Source organism: Saccopteryx bilineata, chromosome 6 (assembly GCF_036850765.1).
Source record: "Saccopteryx bilineata isolate mSacBil1 chromosome 6, mSacBil1_pri_phased_curated, whole genome shotgun sequence".
Classification (NCBI taxonomy): domain Eukaryota; kingdom Metazoa; phylum Chordata; class Mammalia; order Chiroptera; family Emballonuridae; genus Saccopteryx; species Saccopteryx bilineata.
In genome coordinates this window covers 50,854,521-50,875,362 of record NC_089495.1, presented here as the reverse complement: position 1 = coordinate 50,875,362, position 20,842 = coordinate 50,854,521, and the positions used below count along the sequence as shown (strand labels likewise).

At 44.6% G+C, this 20,842-nt stretch overlaps 1 protein-coding gene across 5 annotated transcripts in view; it reads left to right on the top strand.

The window, feature by feature from the left end:
• FARP1 (FERM, ARH/RhoGEF and pleckstrin domain protein 1) overlaps nucleotides 1-20,842 on the top strand; it is a 352,772-nt gene that overhangs the window by 294,356 nt on the left and 37,574 nt on the right. For 4 of the 5 annotated variants that reach the window (XM_066238046.1, XM_066238050.1, XM_066238047.1 and 1 more), the window contains 3 exons: nucleotides 1,419-1,576; nucleotides 3,096-3,185; nucleotides 4,519-4,652. In XM_066238046.1, the coding sequence (XP_066094143.1) occupies nucleotides 1,419-1,576; nucleotides 3,096-3,185; nucleotides 4,519-4,652 (382 nt within the window). Of the gene's footprint in view, nucleotides 1-1,388; nucleotides 1,577-3,095; nucleotides 3,186-4,518; nucleotides 4,653-20,842 lie in introns of all 5 variants that reach the window. The other variant, XM_066238049.1, reaches the window with a different exon arrangement.

Sequence of the window (20,842 nt, the reverse complement as noted above, 5' to 3'; positions counted from 1 at the left end):
TAAGCATTCAAACGGAGGGATTTTTAAATGTGAATTTCTCGATTCTGCCTTTTCCTCACATTTTCTAATCTTGTTCTTCAAAGGTCATTGTCCTGACCAATAATCAGCGGCAGGATGCATGCTTTCTGTTGTTTTTTCTGGGTGTGATGGCTTTTCATGCACATGTTAGTGACACAGCTAGCTGATCAACCTGGGATTGGGTGGGGGCTGGTGGTGGCTTCTCCACGGTTCATTCCTACTGGGATCAAGTTCACTACCCTACTTATTCTAGGCTGTCCTATCTTAACATTTCAAAGCCATTGTGATAATCCAGAGGGAGAAGATAGAGGTCAAGAAAGCGGCGGTGTGGCCGGAAAACCACACTTCACCCTTTTCACCAAGATCCTTGATAGTGTGCGGAATAGCAACAAGATGAAACTGGGTGTTGGAAAATGGAGAAGCCACTAACATTGTCTTTCCTTATGATGGTAACAGACAGGACTGCAGGTTGCTTTAATTTCGTTTACCCTAATACTAGCTCTAGCGAATCTGCCTTAGGTGAAAACACTTAGGTTAGAAGTAGATTCAAAACCTCATGTTTCGCTTCCATGGTTTGAGGTATTGATGTTTGCAAAATTCTATTGGCAAAGAATTTCATGTACACATCATCTCCTTTGATTCAGAATGGGTAATTACACATTTCTGTGTTATTTTAATGTGGTATCCTTTTCAGAGGAATAATTAATTACCTATCACTTTTTGACTCATAAAGGGGACTTGGGATAATGTAATGACCTCCAGCTTTGCATTTTTAATTGATCACCTTTGCATGTAAATGTGATGCTAGTGTTTCTGTCCCAAACAGTGAGAGAGACATGGAGTGACATCAACAGGTATAACAAGCTTGCTTTTGCTCTTTGTCGAATGGGGAGGTAGTTGCTTTTCCCTTTCTATAGCTGTGGCCCGTTGTTATAAGATGTAGTCTCTCCTTGGTGCACCGTTTGTTTAGTTTTCTGTTTGTGTAGCTATTTTCTAGTCATTTCCCATGTCTCCTTGTGATATAGACACTGTGTCTTTCTTGAGTAATTCTTAGAAGCTAAGGCAGTAGTTAGGAGATGATTCTGTTTGGAGTTACGCCATACTTTTAAGCTATCGTAATTATTCTCTAAGCAGAGTTCTCTACCTTATCATTAATTATATAACTGAGGCTCCACTGAATTACTCATACTATGCTATCTTTATTATTAAGGCAGCTACAACTTAGAAAAAAATAGAAAATAATGAAGTATATTAAGTGTGCCTTAGGGTAGTCAAGGTTTTAGAGATTTGAAATGGTGAAAATTGTAAGTAGAAATGAGGTCCCAGAGGAATTACTTTTTTTTTTTTTAATACTTCTCATCCCCGAACAGGCTCCCTGACTGGTAGCCCTCACCTTTCAGAGCTGTCCATCAACTCACAGGGAGGAGCTGTGCCCACCAACGTGATCCTGTCTCCCAACCTGAGCCCCGACACCAAGCAGGCCTCTCCCCTGGTCAGCCCACTGCTCAACGACCAGCCGTGCCCACGGACTGATGACGAGGAGGAGGGCCGGAGAAAGGTGTGGGGACTTGCACATGCAAGCATGTTATTATTCTGGTTTTTTTAACTGTGGTTAATATAAAATAAAATTTGCCAGTTAGCCATTTTTAAGGGTGTAGTTCAGTGACATCAAGCACATTTACATTGTTGTATAACCATCATCACTCTATTTCCAGAACTTTGTCATCGTAACTCCATACTGTCACTCTGTACCCATTACACAGTAATTCCCCGTTCCCTCCCCTCCCCACCCTCTGGCCACCAGCCTTCTACTTCCTGTCTCTATGAATTTGACTATTCTAGGTACCTTGTCTAAGTAGATTTTGTACTTGCCCCTTTCTGATTGGTCTGTTTCACTCAGCAGAACATCCTCTAGGTTTATCCGTGCTGTAGCATGCATCTCGGCACTCTTCGTTTCTAAGGTTGAGTAAGATCCAGTTGTATGGCTGCAGCACACTTGCTCCATTCACATGCTGATGGCAAGTTGGGTTGCTTCTTCCTTCTGGCTGTTGTGAATGGTGCTATGAGGACCGTGGGTGTACACGTATATGCGGGTCCCTGCTTTCAGCAGGTTTTATTTGTTTTTATTTTTGTGCGAGACAGACAGGAAGGGAGAGAGATGCTTCCTCATATGTGCCTTGATGGTGTGTGTGTGCGCGTGTGCACGTGCGCTCCAGCCGAGCCAATGACCCCCTTGCTCAAGCCAGCGACCAGCAACCTTGGTTTTCTAGCTAGCGACCATGGGGTCATGTCTATGATCCCACGCTCAACCTGCCAACCCAACCTCAAGCTTTCGAACCTGAGTCCTCAGCGTCCCAGGCCGACACTCTACCCACTACACTACCATCTGGTCAGGCTTCAGTACTTTCTTGTATGTCCCAGAAGTGAGATGGGGGGACTCCTGAGAAGCAAGCATGATGGCTAGAACCAAGGGATTGCCTTTTACTTATTGTCCAAGGAGAAAGCAAACCCCGTGACCAGCCTACTCCAGGGTGGTGCTACTGCCCGCCTAACTGATGGACTCCAGAGAACTGAGTCACACTGATGTCACCAGCTGCTCTCACTCTTGTCTGGTTATATCAGCCACCCTTTGTAGTCCCACAAACAATGTGGCTTCTATTTCCTGAGCACCAACACCAGCAGCTAGGGCACCCAGGGCAAAGGCCACTGTGGTTTCTGTTTCATGTATTTCCTTGAAGACTGCCTCACTCTGAGAGTTTACCAATTAGATTTTCAGATGCCTAATTTTGAATGACTAGTACTCAGTGGTAGGTAACATCCTCATTCAGGTCCGTTCATGGATTGTAGTATTTACATGGAAGGAACTATTCCTAGGCTGTTTTCTCATCATGGAAATCCACTCTCTTATTATACATGGCTCTTCTCACACACACAAAAAAGAATATGAGTTTATTTAGACGTGAAACCAACTAAAAAGAGAGAAGTTAGCAATGTACCACTTTCTTGTAATTGAGATATTCTTTATAGACTTATGCTTAAAAATTATTACGTGTCATCCCTTTTCATGCGCTTTGCAGAGGTTCCCAGCTGACAAAGCGTACTTCATTGCGAAGGAAGTGGCCACCACTGAGAGGACGTATCTGAAGGACCTTGAAGTCATCACTTCGGTATGTGCAGCATTTCCCCTAAAGCGTTCAATTACATAACTTATCTCAACCCTCAGCTTCAGGAGAGAAGCTGGATCTAATTAAATCCTGGAATCTCTGACTTCAATGAAAAGGAGTTTGGTCCTGGGTTATAGAAATTAAGATGCTAATAGTATATTTAATTTGGAATAGATTATACAAATTTTTTATAATTGTGATTCTTTTTTTCTAAGTGCAGAGGCAGGATGTTTCTGAAGTGGAGAAGATTAAAAACTGAACATTTTACTATCTGCGTGCACCTATGCAGAACATTGTGTGTTTTGCCCATTGTCAAATGCAGCTACTTATTTTTGCTAGAAGGGGACCTCAAAGGGAAAAGAAGTCTCGTTTTCTCTCTCTTAATAAATTGAGCTATGTCAGCAAAATCTGCCAGAAGACTGTCTTTTATTATTTTAATCAGTTCTGTTCAGCCTTGGAAAGAAATTTGAAACATTGTAGATATCTTTATGACTCCTGGATTCTGGGGAAAAACTGGCCCTTGGAAGGTCAGCAGAATCACTGGGTCTGTGTGCCTCCAGGGTGTCGCGTATGCAGACTGGCCCTCGGAAGGTGCTCGGTAAACATCCTGGGACCTAGCCTTGCCTCACTTAACAAGAGGAGTGACCTTGTGTGGAGGCGGCAGCTTTAGCTCTCCAGATCAGCCACCTGTGTGCTCAGCGTTTTAACAAAGGAGCAGAGATGGAAATTCCTAGAGGACTGAACTGGGTGGGGGTGGGGAGGTCCAGTGCTATAAATCAGTGATCACCCAGTGACTTAGCCACATAGAGGTTTGGATTTGAAGAGATGCCCTTTTCAGAGATTCATCCTGGCTTCAGCAATGTTTTAGTAACCAATCTCAGGAAGCAGTAATAGAGAGATGATGCTTTGCACCGCATCTGATAAAAAAAAAAAGGGACAAGAGCCTGACCTGTGGTGGCGCAGTGGATAAAGCGTTGACCTGGAAATGCTGAGGTCGCCGGTTCGGAGCCCTGGGCTTGCCTGGTCAAGGCACATATGGGAGTTGATGCTTCTAGCTCCTCCCCCCTTCTCTCTCTCTCTCTCTCTCTCTCTCTGTCTTTCCCTCTCTTCTCTAAAAATGAATAAATAAAATAAATAAATAAATAAATAAATAAATAAATAAAAGGGACAAGCAGTGAAGCCCGGAAGTCCACGATGTTCCCGAAATGCTACACACCTAGTAGTAAAGCTCTTTGTCCTGCAGCGGGGTTGGCTGCAGCCGTGCTTCTGAAGAATTGCAGACACCCATCCTTCATCTTCATGCTTCTAACCCAGCGTGTCCTCTGTTCATTCCCAGTGGTTTCAGAGTGCAGTGAGCAAAGAGGACACCATGCCTGAAACATTGAGAAGTCTCATATTCCCAAACTTTGAACCTTTGCACAAATTTCATACAAATTTTCTCAAGGAAATTGAGCAACGACTAGCTCTGTGGTGAGTACAGTTATGTTTAACAATTTATTCCTCCCCGCCCCTCTCCTCTTTTTCTTTCCAATGTTATTTTTATGTTGTTCCTTGTAAGCAAGCAACAGTCATGAGAAAGGATAAGAGCAAGAACCTTGCTTAAGACAAGCCAGCCTTCAGTTGATACTCAGTTTAGATTTCACATGTATTTAGATCTCATCCTGAATTTTTTTTCCCTTTGGGTTAAAAGTCTTCGAAATGCACACTTTTGTACAATAATTAAATGAATGTCACAAAATAAAGGTAGTACTAGTTACTTTTGGGAGGACAATGTGGGTTATTAAGTAAGTCCTTCTGCATCTGAGGGACTTTTAGACGTGTTGGGAATATTTCACTGGCGCTGGCTCTATATATAGTTAAGTACCCATATGTCTCACGGTACAACTTTCAGTATTATATGTCACAGCGTTTAAAAAGTGCTTTGAAAAATGCAGGGCCCTTTGCATACACGTATGCATACACTCTTTCTCTTTGTCTTTCTTTTTACCTTGAATCTCACTTCTAGGAGTTTATCTTAAGGATACTCTTTAATATGTGAAATGACATGACAAAAATATTTGTGGCAGGATTAAAAGATGAGAAATGATCTCAGTGTTTATGAATAGCAGATTGGTTAAAAATGATGTGGCAGAGGCTTGTTAAACCAAGTTAAACATTAATCTGTGGGAAGTGTGTAATGCAAAAAGTCAGGAAAGACAGGGTACCGTAGAATGCAAAATCTGGTATAGCCTTACCTAAAATAGAACCTTTTTGAGAAAAATTCTTACAGGGTTTGTTAAGACAGTTAATATATTGACATATGGAGGTTAGACTATCTACTAAACATGCATTTAAGAAATGCCAGGAGAGCCTGACCAGGCGGTGGCGCAGTGGACAGAGCATCGGACTGAGATGCGGAAGGACCCAGGTTCGAGACCCCAAGGTCGCCAGCTTGAGCGCGAGCTCATCTGGCTTGAGCAAAAAGCTCACCAGCTTGGACCCAAGGTCGCTGGTCCCAGCAAGGAGTTCCTTGGTCTGCTGAGGCCCCCGGTCGAGGCACATATGAGAAAGCAATCAATGAACTAAGGCGTCGCAACGAAAAACTGATAATTGATGCTTCTCATCTCTCTCCATTCCTGTCTGTCTGTCCCTATCTATCCCTCTCTCTGACTCTCTCTCTGTCCCTGTAAAAAATAAAAAAAATTAAAAAAAAAAAAAGAAATGCCAGGAGAGAAACAGGAAAAAGCTTGCACCGTGCTTTTGGCAGAAATTGAACCCACTGTGTGCTGTATCCTCACTACAGGTGAGAATTTGGTTGAAAGTCATCTCTAGGGCATTAGTGACTGTAGAACCTGAAGGAGCCCAGATGAGGTTGTCTTGCCCCAAGTGATCCCAGATCATGGAATTCACGTATCTGCTTAACAGGTTAGCAGAGCTGTTCTCCTGTGCTATGAGGTGAATGTGCACAGACATTTAGCTTTGTATATTTTTTTGTACCTGGAGATCATTTCTGTGTATTTATTTCCCTTTCCTGTGTTAAAAAGGTGAGAGGCCCCGGGAGGAGAGTCCAGCCAGGGTTGAGCAATAATAGATACAGCAGCAGTCTCACTGAACATGGGGGGGAGGGGGATTGAAAATGTCACCTGAGAGTCTTCCTCTCGCTTGATGGTGAGAATACAGGAGAAATACCACTTTTTGGCTCTGGCCAGTTGGCTCAGCAATAGAGCGTCAGCTTGGCATGTAGAGGTCATGGGTTCGAGTCAGGGCACACAGGAGAAGTGACCATCTGCTTCTCCACCTGTCCCCCTTCTCTCTCTCTTCTCTCTTTCTCTCTCTCTCTCTCTCTCTCTCTCTCTCTCTCCCCCTCTCCTGCAACCATGGCTCAATCGGCTCAAGCAAACTGGCCTTGGGCACTGAGGATGGCTCCATGGCCTCTGCCTCAGGTGCTAAAAAATGGCTCCAGTTGCAGTGGAGCAACGCCCCAGGTGGGCAGAGCATCACCTCCTAGTGGGCCTGTCATGTGGACTGTGGTCGGGGTGCATGCGGGGGTCTGTCTCTGCCTCCTCTCTCACTAAATCAGAAAAAAGAAAAAGAAAAGAAATGCTACTTTTCAAAATTTAAAAAACAAAATTCTACAAAATCTAACTTTATTAACCTTCCCAAATGTGTTTACCTAGAAACTTTGGGTGGTGTTCTGCCATGTTGCCTCATTCCTACAAAGTGGAATGATGCCTTCATAATGGAGTCAAAGACTGTAGAACTCTGGAGAAAGGCAATGAACAGTTTGTTTTCTGGCCAGTGAGATGGATGTTGATATGGTCTTAATTTTCCCTTAGGCCCAGAGAGACTTGTGTCTTTTTTAAGAAATTATTTATCTCAACATTTACAATTTTCACTTCAAATGCTAAACAGCTGATAAAAAGAAAAAACTTTGAAAAACATATCATGCTGATCCTTTGCCTGACATACAGATATTAGCCTTTGTTATTTGCTTTTAGGTAATTAGGTATAAAAATGCAAACTTAGAGCTATTATTTCTCTCCAGAAGAAACAAAGTTGAGGTATTCTATTTAACAGATGTGTGAGCTCCATCCAAAACTAGTTTCTGTGTTAATTAACAGCCTTGCTACATGCTATTCCAGTCCTTCTTTCTAAAGCAGATCTTCGTTTGAGCATATGTTCATAAAACTGACAGTGTTCCTTAATAATCATTAAGGTTGCAAAATAATACTGAATATCAACTGTAATTGAAAAATAAAAATTAGCAAATAAAAAACTCTTTAAGGTTGCCGTAGAAACACGCTGGGGCTAGCACAGAGGGTTTGGTGCTGGAAGGCCCGTCAGGAGACACTGGAGCGCCTGGCGTAGAACCTGAGCCAGCTGCCCTTCCGGCCGCAGCCCCACTGCCCACGTGGGAAGCCAGGTTCTGTGCTCATGTTCTTAAGGGCCAATGGTTGCCCCTGCTTGTCTAAATTAAGATAAATTTCTCACCAACTTTACCTGGTGAGGAGGACACCAGACTCCTCCTCAACTGAGTCAACCTTATCGGAGGTGATATAGCTCAGCACCGAAGCAGCAGGACAAGGCATTCCTGAACATTCTGCAGGAAACCCACAAACCATGTTCACTCCCAGCCTGCTCCATTGGGCTCTGTTCACCGCCAGGTGGACGCCCACCCCAGTCTCAGCAGCAGATGCCACATCTGGTAATGGTGTTTCCTTCCCCTGGTTCCCCACCCTGCTCCCAGGAGAACAGGGAAGCAGAGACAATGTGAGCCTAGAGCTCAGCACACAAACCATAGGGGCTCAGGCTCCATCAGAGTAAAGGGCTCTCAGAGTTACCAACAGCTTCGTAGAAAACAGTATTTCATTCATGCTGCAAGATTTCAGGACCACTTTCATTTAGACCTTGAATTAGCATATTTTTAATGTTTCCAAACCAGCAGGATAAGTTGACGTGTGATATAAACTGTCACCATCCCCGCACTTCACGTCTGGCTGTGTGGCAGATTGCTACAGGTATTAGGTGAGTAGCATCATTGTTGAAGACAAAAGGCAGCCCATAAGCTGCAAAAATACTGGCAAGAATGACCTGTGGGTTGAAACACATGGTCACGGACTGTAGATTCAAGGACAGAGAAAGCCTAGGGTATATACTTATGTAGGATCAGAGCATCTTGAGCTGGTGTCACTATAGCCGGTTTACTCAACAGTTGGCTGATTTAAGTAATGTTGGGGAGGTCACACACAGGGAATGACATTAATTGGCAGTTCTTGGCAGCCCAGTGTGATGGCTTTAATAGCTCTTGCCACCAGATTTATCTGTGACCATATATCTTTAGCATCTGGACCTCGAGCTATAAAAAAAATACCCAGTTGCTTGAAAAACAGCTACTGTCATTTGTTTACCAGAGGATTTTCAGTAGAGTATCTTTTAAAGATCTGTAATTTTATTCATGGTTTACATGAAAATACCAGAAAGCATATAAAAGGCTCAAAGCCAGAGAGATAGATCGTCCATGTGCAGCTCACTTGACACGACCTTCAGCAGCAAGGCTTCAGCAGCAGTGAACTCAAACTGAATTGATGAGGTTTATCAGGAATACATGTAAAAGTCTGTCATTAAGTTCAGCTAATCAGTCCTGATAAGGAAGACCTGGCTTGACAAGGATTCAAACCAAAAAGGCTGTATGTGAATTAGTTTAGGATGAGCCGATAGAATAAGATTATCAGTGTAAACACTGGCTTCTCATTAAAATCACCTGGAAATTGAAACAATCTTGATATTCAGGCAGAATCCCAGACCAATTACTGCAGTGATTTTCAACCTTTTTTGAGCCGCGGCACATTTTTTACATTTATAAATTCCCGGGGCACACCACCTACCAAAATGACATAAAATGACACTCTAACACAGTACATATTATACAAATAGTTAATAATATACTTTCTAAATGTATTTATACTCACTTAGTGTGAAACCTGGGCCTGTTTCGATGAACACAAAAGGATATCCTGGCAGGAATGGTAGAAAGACACACACAAAGCTCTTCCTCAACAGTTCTCAGTCTCTCTCTGTTTTTAGTTTTTATCGCAGTCAAGCTTGAGAAGCTCAGCTCACATAGATAGGTGGTTGAAAACGGGAGCAATGTCAAAATAGCTTTGTTGGCCAGAATGGGGAACTCCTTGGCAACAGATAACCAAAAACTGTCCAAAGGAAGATCAGCTAACTTTACCTTTAAAGTTAGATAACATTGTGATGCATTGTATTATCACCCTCTGCGGGGGCCTCTTTTAAAAAGAAAAAGGTCAAATATCTATATATACAGTGTATATCAGGATAGACATAAGCAGCTGAGGCTGAGGCTTCATCTAGTGGTGGCAACATTTACCTCCAGTCCTGACCAGGATTAGAAATCAGGACCATGGGGAGGAGTAGCAGCTTCAACTACTCGCCGTAGCCACACAATGACAAGTGCGCGGCAGCCCGAGTGGGGACCTTCCTGGGTGTGGATGAGAGGCGGCCTACTATTGGTTCATCGCTAGTGGTTGGGGTGAATCCTAGAAGGTGATTGGTCAGTGAGCGTTCCCTGTGCCTCCACTCTTCCTGTCGCTGATAGCTGGAGGGATTGTGAGGGAATGTTTATGTTCGGATGGAGGCGGCTGGCGGTGGGCCAGATAAATAGCCTCCAGGGGCTGTATCTGGCACGCGGGCCATAGTTTGGGGACCCATGTTTAATTTCCCCACGGCACACCTGACCATGTCTCATGGCACACTAGGGTGCCGTGGCACACTGGTTGAAAAACATTGAGTTACTATATATCAGAATCTTTGAGATATAGACCTGAGCATCAGTAGTTACTAAATCTTCCCAGGTTATTCCAATGTGTAGCCAAGAATCTTTGCCCTAGACTGCCACGTTAGAAAGGGACCAGTGTGGAAAACCATTGCCCTTTGAAACATCAAGGCTCAGAGCTCCTTCAGAACACTACCCAATTCTGTGTTTCACATTTGAAATGATATAATAAAAGAATGCATTGTATGATTTTTAAAAAAATGATTGTTGGGACTATGGGCATTTGGTCTAGAAGAGTGAAGTTTTTAGAAAATATGATAACTCTTTTCAGGTTGATTGTATGAAAAGGGGGGTACATGTCTTAGTAGTACTGGAGGACAAACTTTTTAAAAAGCGTTGAATTTCCAAAGAGGCACATAATGTCTGAATACAGTAAAGGATGTCCTAACGCTCCGTGTATCTTAGCAATGAGAAGCTGCCTTTTGTGGTAATAAGTTTCTCTACCGTGGGGGTGTCTTGAGCAGAAGTTATCTACTTCTGGAAGGTATTTATTGGGTAAAATCCTAAACCTGGCAGTGCAGCAGGGTCACCTGGGGTTGGGGGAGGTGGAGTGTTGAGAAAATACAGATTTCCAGGTCCCACACAGCCCTCCTGAATCGGAACACTGGGGTGAGATCCAGAAATTGGTTTTTGAAAAGTGCTCCTTGAGATAATAGTGATGAATACCTTTTCTGCAGCAACTGATGTGGTCTGCCTCCGACAAACCTGTGATTCTATGATATTTTAAATTATTATTTAGTGGAAGGAAATCTGAAGTTTACTATGCACCTAAAGTTCCTCCCAAATTTGGTACTTAAATGACGGCTGCCATGCTTTCCTTCTGCAGTCCTCCATTGAGTTGTCACATACTGCCATCAATGATGGGGAGTCATAGGGGAGAAAGGTCACCAGGAAGTCTTCTGAATGATCAGGTTAAACCCAAAAAAACACAGCTGCCCCTGTCCAAATATTGTGTTTTCCTAAGTAAACACACCTTAGAAAAGCTGGACCATTTCATCCTGGCCAAAGCCCAAGTTGCTATTTTTTCAAAAACAAAGAAACAGGTTTGATGACTTCTGAAAACATAAAGAATGCTTATCCTTTTGAAAACAAGGTCATTTTGGCCCTGGCCAGTTGGCTCAGTGGATCGAGCATCAGCCTGGCGTATGGACGTCCCAGGTTCAATTCTCGGTCAGGGCACATAGGAGAAGCAACCATCTGCTTCTCTCCTCCTCCCTCTCCCCTTCCTTTCCTCTTCAGCTTCTGCAGCCAGTAGCTCAACTGGTTTGAGTGCTGACCCTGGGCACTGAGTATAGGTCATTGGAGCATCAGTGTCAGGCACTAAAAATAGCTCCATTTATTCAAGCAATGGCCCCAGATGGGGTTTGCCAGGTAGAGCCCCAGTCAGTATGCATGTGAGAGTCTGTTTCACTATCTCCCCTCCTCTCACTTAAAAAAATAAAGAGGCCCTGGCCGGTTTGCCCAGTGGTAGAGTGTTGGCCTGGTGTGCGGAAGTCCCGGGTTCAATTTCCGGCCAGGGCACACGGGAGAAGTGCCCATCTGCTTCTCCACCCCTCCCCCTCTCCTTCCTCTCTGTTTCTCTCTTCCCCTCCCGCAGCCGAGGCTCCATGGGAGCAAAAGATGTCCTAGGCGCTGGGGATGGCTCTGTGGCCTCTGCCCCAGGCACTAGAGTGGCTCTGGTTGCAACAGAGCGACGCCCCAAAGGGGCAGAGCATCGCACCCTGGTGGGCTTGCCGGGTGGATCCTGGTCGGGCACATGCGGGAGTCTGACTGCCTCCCCGTTTCCAGCTTCAGAAAAATACAAAAAAAAAAGAAAGAAAGAAAGAAAGAAAAGAAAAATAAAGCAAGAACGTTTTACTCAGCTGTTCAAATACATTCAGAGAAAGTCACTTCAACCTTTGACTCACAGGCAGGAATCCCAAATTTCAGCCAAATGTCTGGCAGGCGCAGGGCACACATTGGCCAAGTCTTTCCCCAGAGATGGATGAAGACCTGCTCTCGTTCATGATGCCCTGGTGGATTCTGCAGTGTGCAAAATTCAACTTGCAGCTGGCAGGCACCTGAGATCCAGGGAGAGTCATGCAGAAAGGCATCTGATATGCTGTGGGCACATGGTTTCAAAGAAGGATCAGCTGCATTTTTTTTTCAAAGTAACTTGAGGTAGTTCACTTGGAAGAAGTACAAAAATGTAGCCAGGAGAACTGGAAAGACTGAAAGTCAAGATGTCAGTGAGCAGACAAGTCAGGGCTCATGGGACAGAGAAGGGGAGGGCGGGCCCCTAGAGCTTTGAGTGCATTCGAGTGGGAGGATGGTCATGAAATAAAGAGAGGAGTTAAAGAAGAAAGGAAGAGGCAAGTGAACAGAGGGATGATGAGCTTGCCTTGGGGCACATCAATGTTAAAAGTTCAGTATGAAGCCCTACCTACAGGCAGTTGGAAATGTTCATCTCAGGTTTGAGAAGGACGTCAGCTGCAGTGGTTTGGATTCAGAATTTATTTACAAGAATAAATCTTTAGCCTGACCAGGTGGTGGTGCAGTGGATAGAGCATCGGACTGGGATGCGGAGGACCCAGGTTCGAGACCCCGAGGTCGCCAGCTTGAGCACGGGCTCATCAGCTTGGACCTTAGGTCGCTGGCTTGAGCAAGGGGTTACTCGGTCTGCTGTAGCCCCACGGTCAAGGCACATATGAGAGAGCAATCAATGAACAACTAAGGTGTCGCAACGAAAAACTGATAATTGATGCTTCTCATCTCTCTCCGTTCCTGTCTGTCCCTATCTATTCCTCTCTCTGACTCTCTTTGTCTCTGAAAAAAATTAAAAAAAAGAATAGATCTTTAAAGAAAGAGAATGTTGAAACTGAAGAGAGCCAGGTATATCTAATGTACCTTTCTGGCAACTTTTTATAATTGTAGCGTATGACCACGCAAGAGCTAGCAAAGCAATGGAAGAAGCTTTCAGAGATATGTTAGAGAACAAGAACAGGGGTAGAGGGTCCCTGAGGAGGTCGTGTCTCAGAGAATGAGGTTCTGGAAGGAGTTGCCTGGTGTGCAGGCTTAGGCTGCCAGAAGGGAGTTCTCCAGGGAGGAGAGTCGAGGACGGTATCCTTAAGGAATCGAAGGTTCCTCTAGAGCAGGGGTCCCCAAACTTTTTACACAGGGGGCCAGTTCACTGTCCCTCAGACCGCTGGAGGGCCGCCACATACAGTGCTCCTCTCACTGACCACCAATGAAAGAGGTGCCCCTTCCGGAAGTGTGGCAAGGGGCCGGATAAATGGCCTTAGGGGGCTGCATGCGGCCCGCGGGCCATAGTTTGGGGACGCCTGCTCTAGAGAAAAAGGAGGCATTTCTCTACGGGCTGTGACACTCCTGCAGGTTGTGATCAGGACTTTTGCAGGTGGAGTGTTTTTGTCTCATCGTGACACTCGCCAGTGGCTGAAGAGGAGTGGGGATGACCCGAGTGGTCAGAAAATTGTTTCATCTCCATCCCCCCCCTCAAAGCAGAACATTTATATATAGCACCAATGAACAGTTATAGGACACAAATAAATATTAATATTATTTGAGTGCGTTTAAAATGTTAATTTTTAATTAAAAGTAGAATTACCATGTATTTGATCCAGTAATTTCACTCCTTGGTTTACATCCAAATAAATGAAACAAGGGACTCAAACTGATGCTTGCACATCGAAGTTCCTAGAGCAATAGTCACAATAACCCAAAGGTGGAGGCAACCCCGATGTCCACTGTCATGTGAACGGATAAAGAAAATGGGTGCTGCTCACACACTGGAATATTACTGAATCTTAGAGAGGAAGGGCATTCTGACGCATGCTACAGTACGGAGGTACTTTGAGGACATTAAGCTAAGTGAAATTAACCAGTTACAAAAAGGCAAATATTGCATGAAACCACCCATATGAGGTTCCTAGAGTAGTTAATTCAGAGAGATGGAAAATAGAATGGGCCTGACTGGTGTTGGCACAGTGGAGACAGCATCAACGTGGGGCGTTAAGGACCCAGGCTCAAATCCCTGAGGTTATCAGAGTGCAGGATTGCCGGTTTGAGCCCAGAGGTTGCTAGCATGAAGCCCAAGGTCACTGGCTTGAACAAGGGGTCACTGGCTCTGCTTGAGTCCCCCCCAATTAAGGCACTTATGAGAAGCAATCAAGGAACAACTAAAGAGAAACAACAAGTTGATGCGTCTCGTCTCTGTCACAAAAGAAAAAGAAAAAAAAAAGGCAGAAGAAAGAAAATAGAATGGTGTGGCTAGGGGCTGGGGAAGGGAATGGGGTTACTTTTCGAGGCCCTTGGGTTTTAGTTTGGGAAGATGAGAAAGTTCCGGAGATGGGGGATGATGGTGGTTGCACAATGTGAACGTACTTAAGGTCACTGAGCTGTACCCTTAAAAATGGTAACAATGACAAACTATATTTATTTATAATATATAAAATTACTTCAAAACACTGCCTTGCACCTGAAGGCCACTGGATGGTGCAGTCACTCTGGGCGGTGCACTGACCGAGTACTTTCCGGGATGAACCCATTTGCAGCTCAGGGTGGCGGCGGTGAACCTTAGGCGGCAATGTGTTTGCTCACTGAGTTGCCTCCATTCTGACCCTGTGCTGCATTGGCAGCCAGGCCTTGCTGGGTTAAACTGAAGTGAGGACCTCTGTTTAAAGCTAACACAATCCTTACACGGAGGGACAGCTCAGCTCCTGTCATCTGATTGATCCAGACTTTCTTGTGGGGGAGGGGTTTACCAGGTACCTCTTTCATCCGAGTGCAGACCTCACACTGCTCATGTTTCATTTTTTACCTTGTTCCTCGTTCTTAGAGGCTCTTTTCATCTCCCATTATTATTTCCCTTTATTGCCCGACAGTCTGAGAGGTCGGCAGGGCTTTATCCTCAGTAGAGGGGAAGTGAAAATAGACTTTTTACCTTTCATAAGGGACCCATTAAGGGGTATTTGGTACAGTCATTCCAGCTGGTGAGATTCTGCACGTTTTTTTTCCTGTGGGGGAGACCTGTGATGTTAAAACTTCCTGCCTTCTCTGGCCTGTGTTTGGGTTGGGATCTTTGTGGGAAATGCCAGGAAGGAGCTGCAGAGTGGGACGCTGTTCGTGAGGCTGCTGCCTGCCCGCCTGCGGTTGCTGTGAGTGGGCAGGCCAGGACACGGCTGTCCTCCGGGCCCCCGCATTGTCCTTCAGGGACCGTCACTGGTTTCCCTCTGCTCTCTAGACAGGTAGATCCGCCTTAAATCAGAAACAGTTTCTCATAACATCCTCGGTCAAAAGGGCAGTGTCCCCTCGTAATGGAGACAGGTATTTGAGCAGGCCTGAGCACATGTCACGTTCTGCGTATGTGACGCACGCGCACACCCACCCCTCCCCTCAGTGCTGAGTCAGCATCACCACGTCGGCTTCATCTCTGCATCCCCAGGAAGGCCGGATCACACCGGGCGCCATGCTCACGAGAGGTTGCCAGTGGCTGGCGGTGGCTGCCACACAGGGGGGCACTGGCTGGCTTTGTCCATTCACCTAGTTTACCGGATGCAAAAGCTTTGGTCCCCCTGAAGTTGTTATCTGTAGACTATTTCCCACATCTATATAAGGAAAGGATCTGGTTTCTATATTAGTTTGTTATTGCCTAAGATCAAAATATTTGACAAGGATGATTGAGTATGGAGAATCCTTGTCATCTTTTCCGGGAGTAGTCATTACTGATCAACTGGAGGTCTCCTGCTTTACCGTAGTCATGTACAAAGGGCAGTGAAAACCTCTCGACTTCTTTTAGAATAAAATCAGCGGCAGTGCCTTTTTTCATGGAACACTCTTGTGTGATCTGTCCCATCTCCTCAGAGGATGTAAAAGTTCAGCCACGAGTAGGGAGTCAGGGTCCCAGCCCCGTGCATCTGGAATCTGAGTCATTCTTTCATGGGCGAAGCCAGTTAACCGCATTGATTTTTCTACCTGTAAAAGTAAGTTAGCCCAGGTCAGAAACCAGGGTTCCTCCCTCCCCTTCGCCATCTCCAATCTCCGTCTCTCCTCTGAATGACTGTGACTGGTCGCCCACCAGTTCCCTGGCATCTCAGTTCCTTACATGCATGTCTCACCACGCTGCCAAGACTGGGCTCCTCCAGGGAGAACCATTCCTGTGCCCCTCAGACTAGCTGGGAACTCAGGATGATGTTTGCTTGTTTGGCTAACAAATGGTTTCTCACTTATAAACGCATCCCAGTTGTTATTGTGGTTTTAAATCCTTTTATGCCTCATTTTCCTCAAAGATTTTGAGACAGTTAACAAATAAACCATGAGTAAACAGTAAACAAGGGCAGCTAACGCTTTGCTGTGTCCAATGTGGTACCCACTGGCCACTTGTAGCAATTTAAATTTAAAATAAATGTAAAGCTCATTTTCTCGCTAACACTAGCAACATTTCAAGGGCTCATTAGCCATATGTGGCGAGTGGCTCTTGTATTGAATAGCAAGTATAAAAACCATTTCCATCATCACAGAAAGCTCTTTTGGATAGCGTTAATCTAAAAAATAAAGAAGGAGCTTGGCTTGTGGTGGCGCAGGGGATAGAGCATCGACCTAGAACACTGAGGTCACCGGTTCGAAACCCTGGGGTTGCCTCGTCAAGGCACAAACAGCAAGCAATGAACAACTGAAGTGAAGCAACTATGAGTTGATACATCTCATTCTCCATCCGTTTCTCTCCTTGCTCTGTAAAATTAATAAAAATGAAATAAAAAAAAGAATAAAGGAATAGTACTCGATACCATAATGAACACAGGGTCTTCCACACAATAATTACTCAAAATACTTACAAAACAAATGCATGGAAATGTAACTCTTGAAGAGTTACAAGTTCACTATTGCTGTGTTTCAAAGGCTCAAAGAAGAGGGTGCTTGGCATTTGAGGCTGGATGGTGCTTTTTATTAGCCTAAAATCATATTCACATGCAAAGTTTGTGGCATAAATAATAAACTATCATGAATGGCTTTAGACCTAACATTGAGAAGGAAAAAACTCCAAGAAGTAGACTCATTGCTGTTGAGTTGTAACATGAGAAGAACTCCCTGGCTCTCTGGAAATCTTAGCCCTTTGCATGACCTAAAAATAGTCCGTGCCCGACAACCTGGGCCACTCATGCCATTCCTGCCAAAACATTGACAGGCTGTGGACAAGGCGACGTGACACTCTTCCGTTATACACCTAGGTTACTGGTTGCAGGAGCCATCTCAAAACTGAACCCAGTCAGTTTTAGGCCGTACAGGGTAGCAAAGAACAAACAGGCCTTAGAGTCAGACAGCCCTTGCTTCCAATCCCAGGTCTGTTTCCTACTGGGTGTCTGGGCAAGTCACTGAACCTTTCTAGCCTCAGTCTCTTTATTTGCAAAGTGGAGATGGTGGTATCTCATCTATGAAGGGTGTAGGAGAGGAATTTGTAAAGCATTCGGCACAGTTTCTAGAACATTGTGACACTCGACACACAGAAGCTAAAATCATTCCCAATAAAAACTTTGCAGCCCCCACCTTCTGGTGCTGTTCTGGGAACTACACTCTTCCTCATGAAAACAGTGCCATCGACCCACAGAAGAGCCCGGGTTCTTTGCTTTTCTTTCTTTTTCTTTTTCTTTTCTTTTTTTTTTTTTTTTTTTGTGGCAGAGACAGAGAGAGTCAGAGATAGGGACAGACAGACAGGAAAGGAGAGAGATGAGAAATATCAGTTCTTCGTTGCAGCTCCTTAGTTGTTCATTGATTGATTTCTCATATGTGTCTTGACCATGGGGCTACAGCAGACAGTGACCCCTTGCTCGAGCCAGTGACCTTGAGCTCAAGTGAGCTTTGCTCAAACCAGAGGAGCCCACGCTCAAGCTGGCAACCTCGGTGTCTCGAACCTGGGTCCTCCGCATCCCAGTCCGAAGCTCTATCCATTGCGCCACCGCCTGGTCAGGCCTCTTTTGCTTTTCTTTCTGTTCATTTGCAGCAAGGTCCATACAAACCCTTATGTCAACCAACTTGGCCAGGGTCTTCTTTCGTTCATTCAACAAACACTTATTGTGTCTCACTATATAGCTATCACTGTTCTCACTGTTCAGTGAACAAAACAGGCTCAGTTCCCATTCTTCCTGGGTTTGCATTCTGCTTACATTCTCTGCTCTGTTCTGGTCTGCATTAAGGTGACGGCCAGAACCGGCCTGATAAGATTAGTAGGCCTGGGGAGAGCTCAAAAGATCCTGTTCTGTTTTCTACTTATGCCAAGACAAGAGATCAATGGGTATCTGACACTTTCTCAGAATAGAAATCATTGTCAGTTTTCTAGAGGTGTTAAAAGAAAATCATAACTTTTAAACTGGAAATATGCTTACAGTAAAGGACCTTGCATTTTTTTTTTCAGCATCTTTTTTTTCTTCGTCTTTTCCAAGTGAGAGGAGGGGAGATAGAGAGACAGACTCCCACATGCGCCCCTACCGGGATTCACCTGGCAACCCCCCTCTGGGTCTGATGCTCTGCCCATCTGGGGCCATGCTTGCAACAGAGCTGTCTTTAGCACCTCAGGCGAAGGTGTCATGGAGCCATCCTCAGTGCCCAGGCCAATGCAATTGAACAAATCGAGCCATGGCTGCGGGAGGAGAAAAGAGAGAGAGAGAGAGAGAGAGAAGGGGGGCTGGGAGGAGTGGAGAAGCAGATGGTCACTTCTCCTGTGTGCCTTGAAAAGTAATCAAACCCAGGACATCCACATGCTGGGTCAATGCTCTACCACTGAGCCAACTGGCCAGGCCTCCAGCATCTTTTAAAGCATTTTTCCTTAAATAGTCTCATTTAACAATCAAAACCATCTTGTGGAATTATTCTCATATTTCCCCCGATGAGACTGAAAGGGAGAATGTCTTGCCAGAAGTTAGTTGTTTAGTATAAAGCTAGGTAGCACTACCCCCATTTCTCACTTTCCCTGGAGACCCGGGGGCTCAATAAGTAGTTCTTAACTTGACTCATCTCTGGTTCTGTCTAAAGCAGTGCTTTCCAATAGAACTTACTGTGGTAATGGAAATACTCTGAGTCTGCATCGTTCAGTATCATAGTCACCAGCCACACGTGGCTATTGAGCACTAGAAACATGGCAACTGTGGCTGAGGGACTGGATCTTTAAGTTTCATTTCATTCCAAGTAAAGTTAAAATGTAAATAACCATATGTGGATACTGTATTGGACGGCACAGTTTTAGAGTCTTAAGAGGAGGCCTGGTGGAGTCGAAGAGAGACGATGATGCAATCTTTCTTTCCCATCATGATGGAATGCCCAGCACGCTGTGTCCTTTGCCAACCACTTTCTTAGAACTCGGAGTCCTTGAGGTTGTTATCAAAAAGCAGGACTCCAGCGCAATTCTCTGAGCCCTCCACTCCCTGCTTCAGCCAGATCAGGGCTACTTCTCTTGGGTAAAAGCTTTTGTTTGAAGAGATTTTCATTGGTTGTAAAAACAAAACCTACCATGCACAAAGAGTTCAAAGTTACTGCTTTCAAAGTAAATAGCAGTGAAACTCAATGGAGACAAGGCAGTGCGGTCTAACTGGTGGAGACAAGGCGATACGGACTAACTGGAAGATAACTTGGAAGAATGAATACACAATGAAAGAAAGATTAGAAGGAAGTTAAAACACAACGTGTATACTGCTCACAAAAATTAGGGGGTATTTACAAACTGAATATGAAGCTATAAAATATCCCCTAATTTTTGTGAGCAGTGTATTATCGGTATACCATAAGGGGGCATCACTTGTATATTTACTTAATTTATATAAATTTTTTTGAGGTTTAAAGTTTTATATTCGTTTGTTTCAAAGGCAAGAAAGACGCTTCAAGGACACAGTGATCCTCCCACTATGCTCTACTGCCCTAGCCTGCTCTCCACTGCCCACCGAGGGTTTCAGGGGTGATGGTTGCTGGTGACTGTTTCCTTTTCATACCTGAGTAAAATTACATATTATCAGACATACATGAGAGCTATTGTTTCTTGGTTTGTCTGCTGTATTCCTGACTGTATAGCCCCCATGCTTTAAGAGCAAGCTTATTTTCATAGAAAATAAAAAGGATATTTTCAGTTGCCTGAATTACAAGTAGGTTTCTACTGGAAAACACTTGAGAGAGAGCACTCTCCAGGTCACTGAGGAGTGTGAAATCACTGTTTTGCTGCATTTGAATATGTGGCTCATTAACAGGGCCGAGCCTAAGTGACCTGTCCAGCCTTCCCAGGAGTGGGTTATAACTTTTGCTCCTCTTATTAAACTGGATCTGGTGTTGACCCTCAGAAGAAGAAAAGGCATAGCTTTAAGCAATCCAGTATTGTTACTGATGGGCACGAGAGAGCTGAGAACAGGGAGCAGGCCTGTGCCGATGGAGCCTAAGGACAGGCTGGCTCTCTTCTCTGTGGCCGCCACGGGGAAACCTGAGTGCCGTGGCCCAGTGAAAACAGCTGCTGCACAAACACCTGCCTCACAAGTAGGGATGTCGGTTAATAGTCAAATCAATGAGATTTTCCACTCCAGGGATTTCAAAGGATATAGAAATTCATCAAAGAATGTTGAAATCCACATGTGCTAATATATTTCATATAATTAATTTTTTTTAGGTTTTTTTTTTTTTAGAAATAAATTTTAAATTTAATGGAGTGACATTGATCAATAAGAGTGCATAGGTTTCAGGTAAACATTTCTGTCGCAATTGAGCTGTTGATTGTGTTGTGTGCCCATCACCCAAAGTCCAATCATTTTCCATGACCACATGTTAGTCCCTCTCTACTTACCTTCTCCCTCTCCACTCC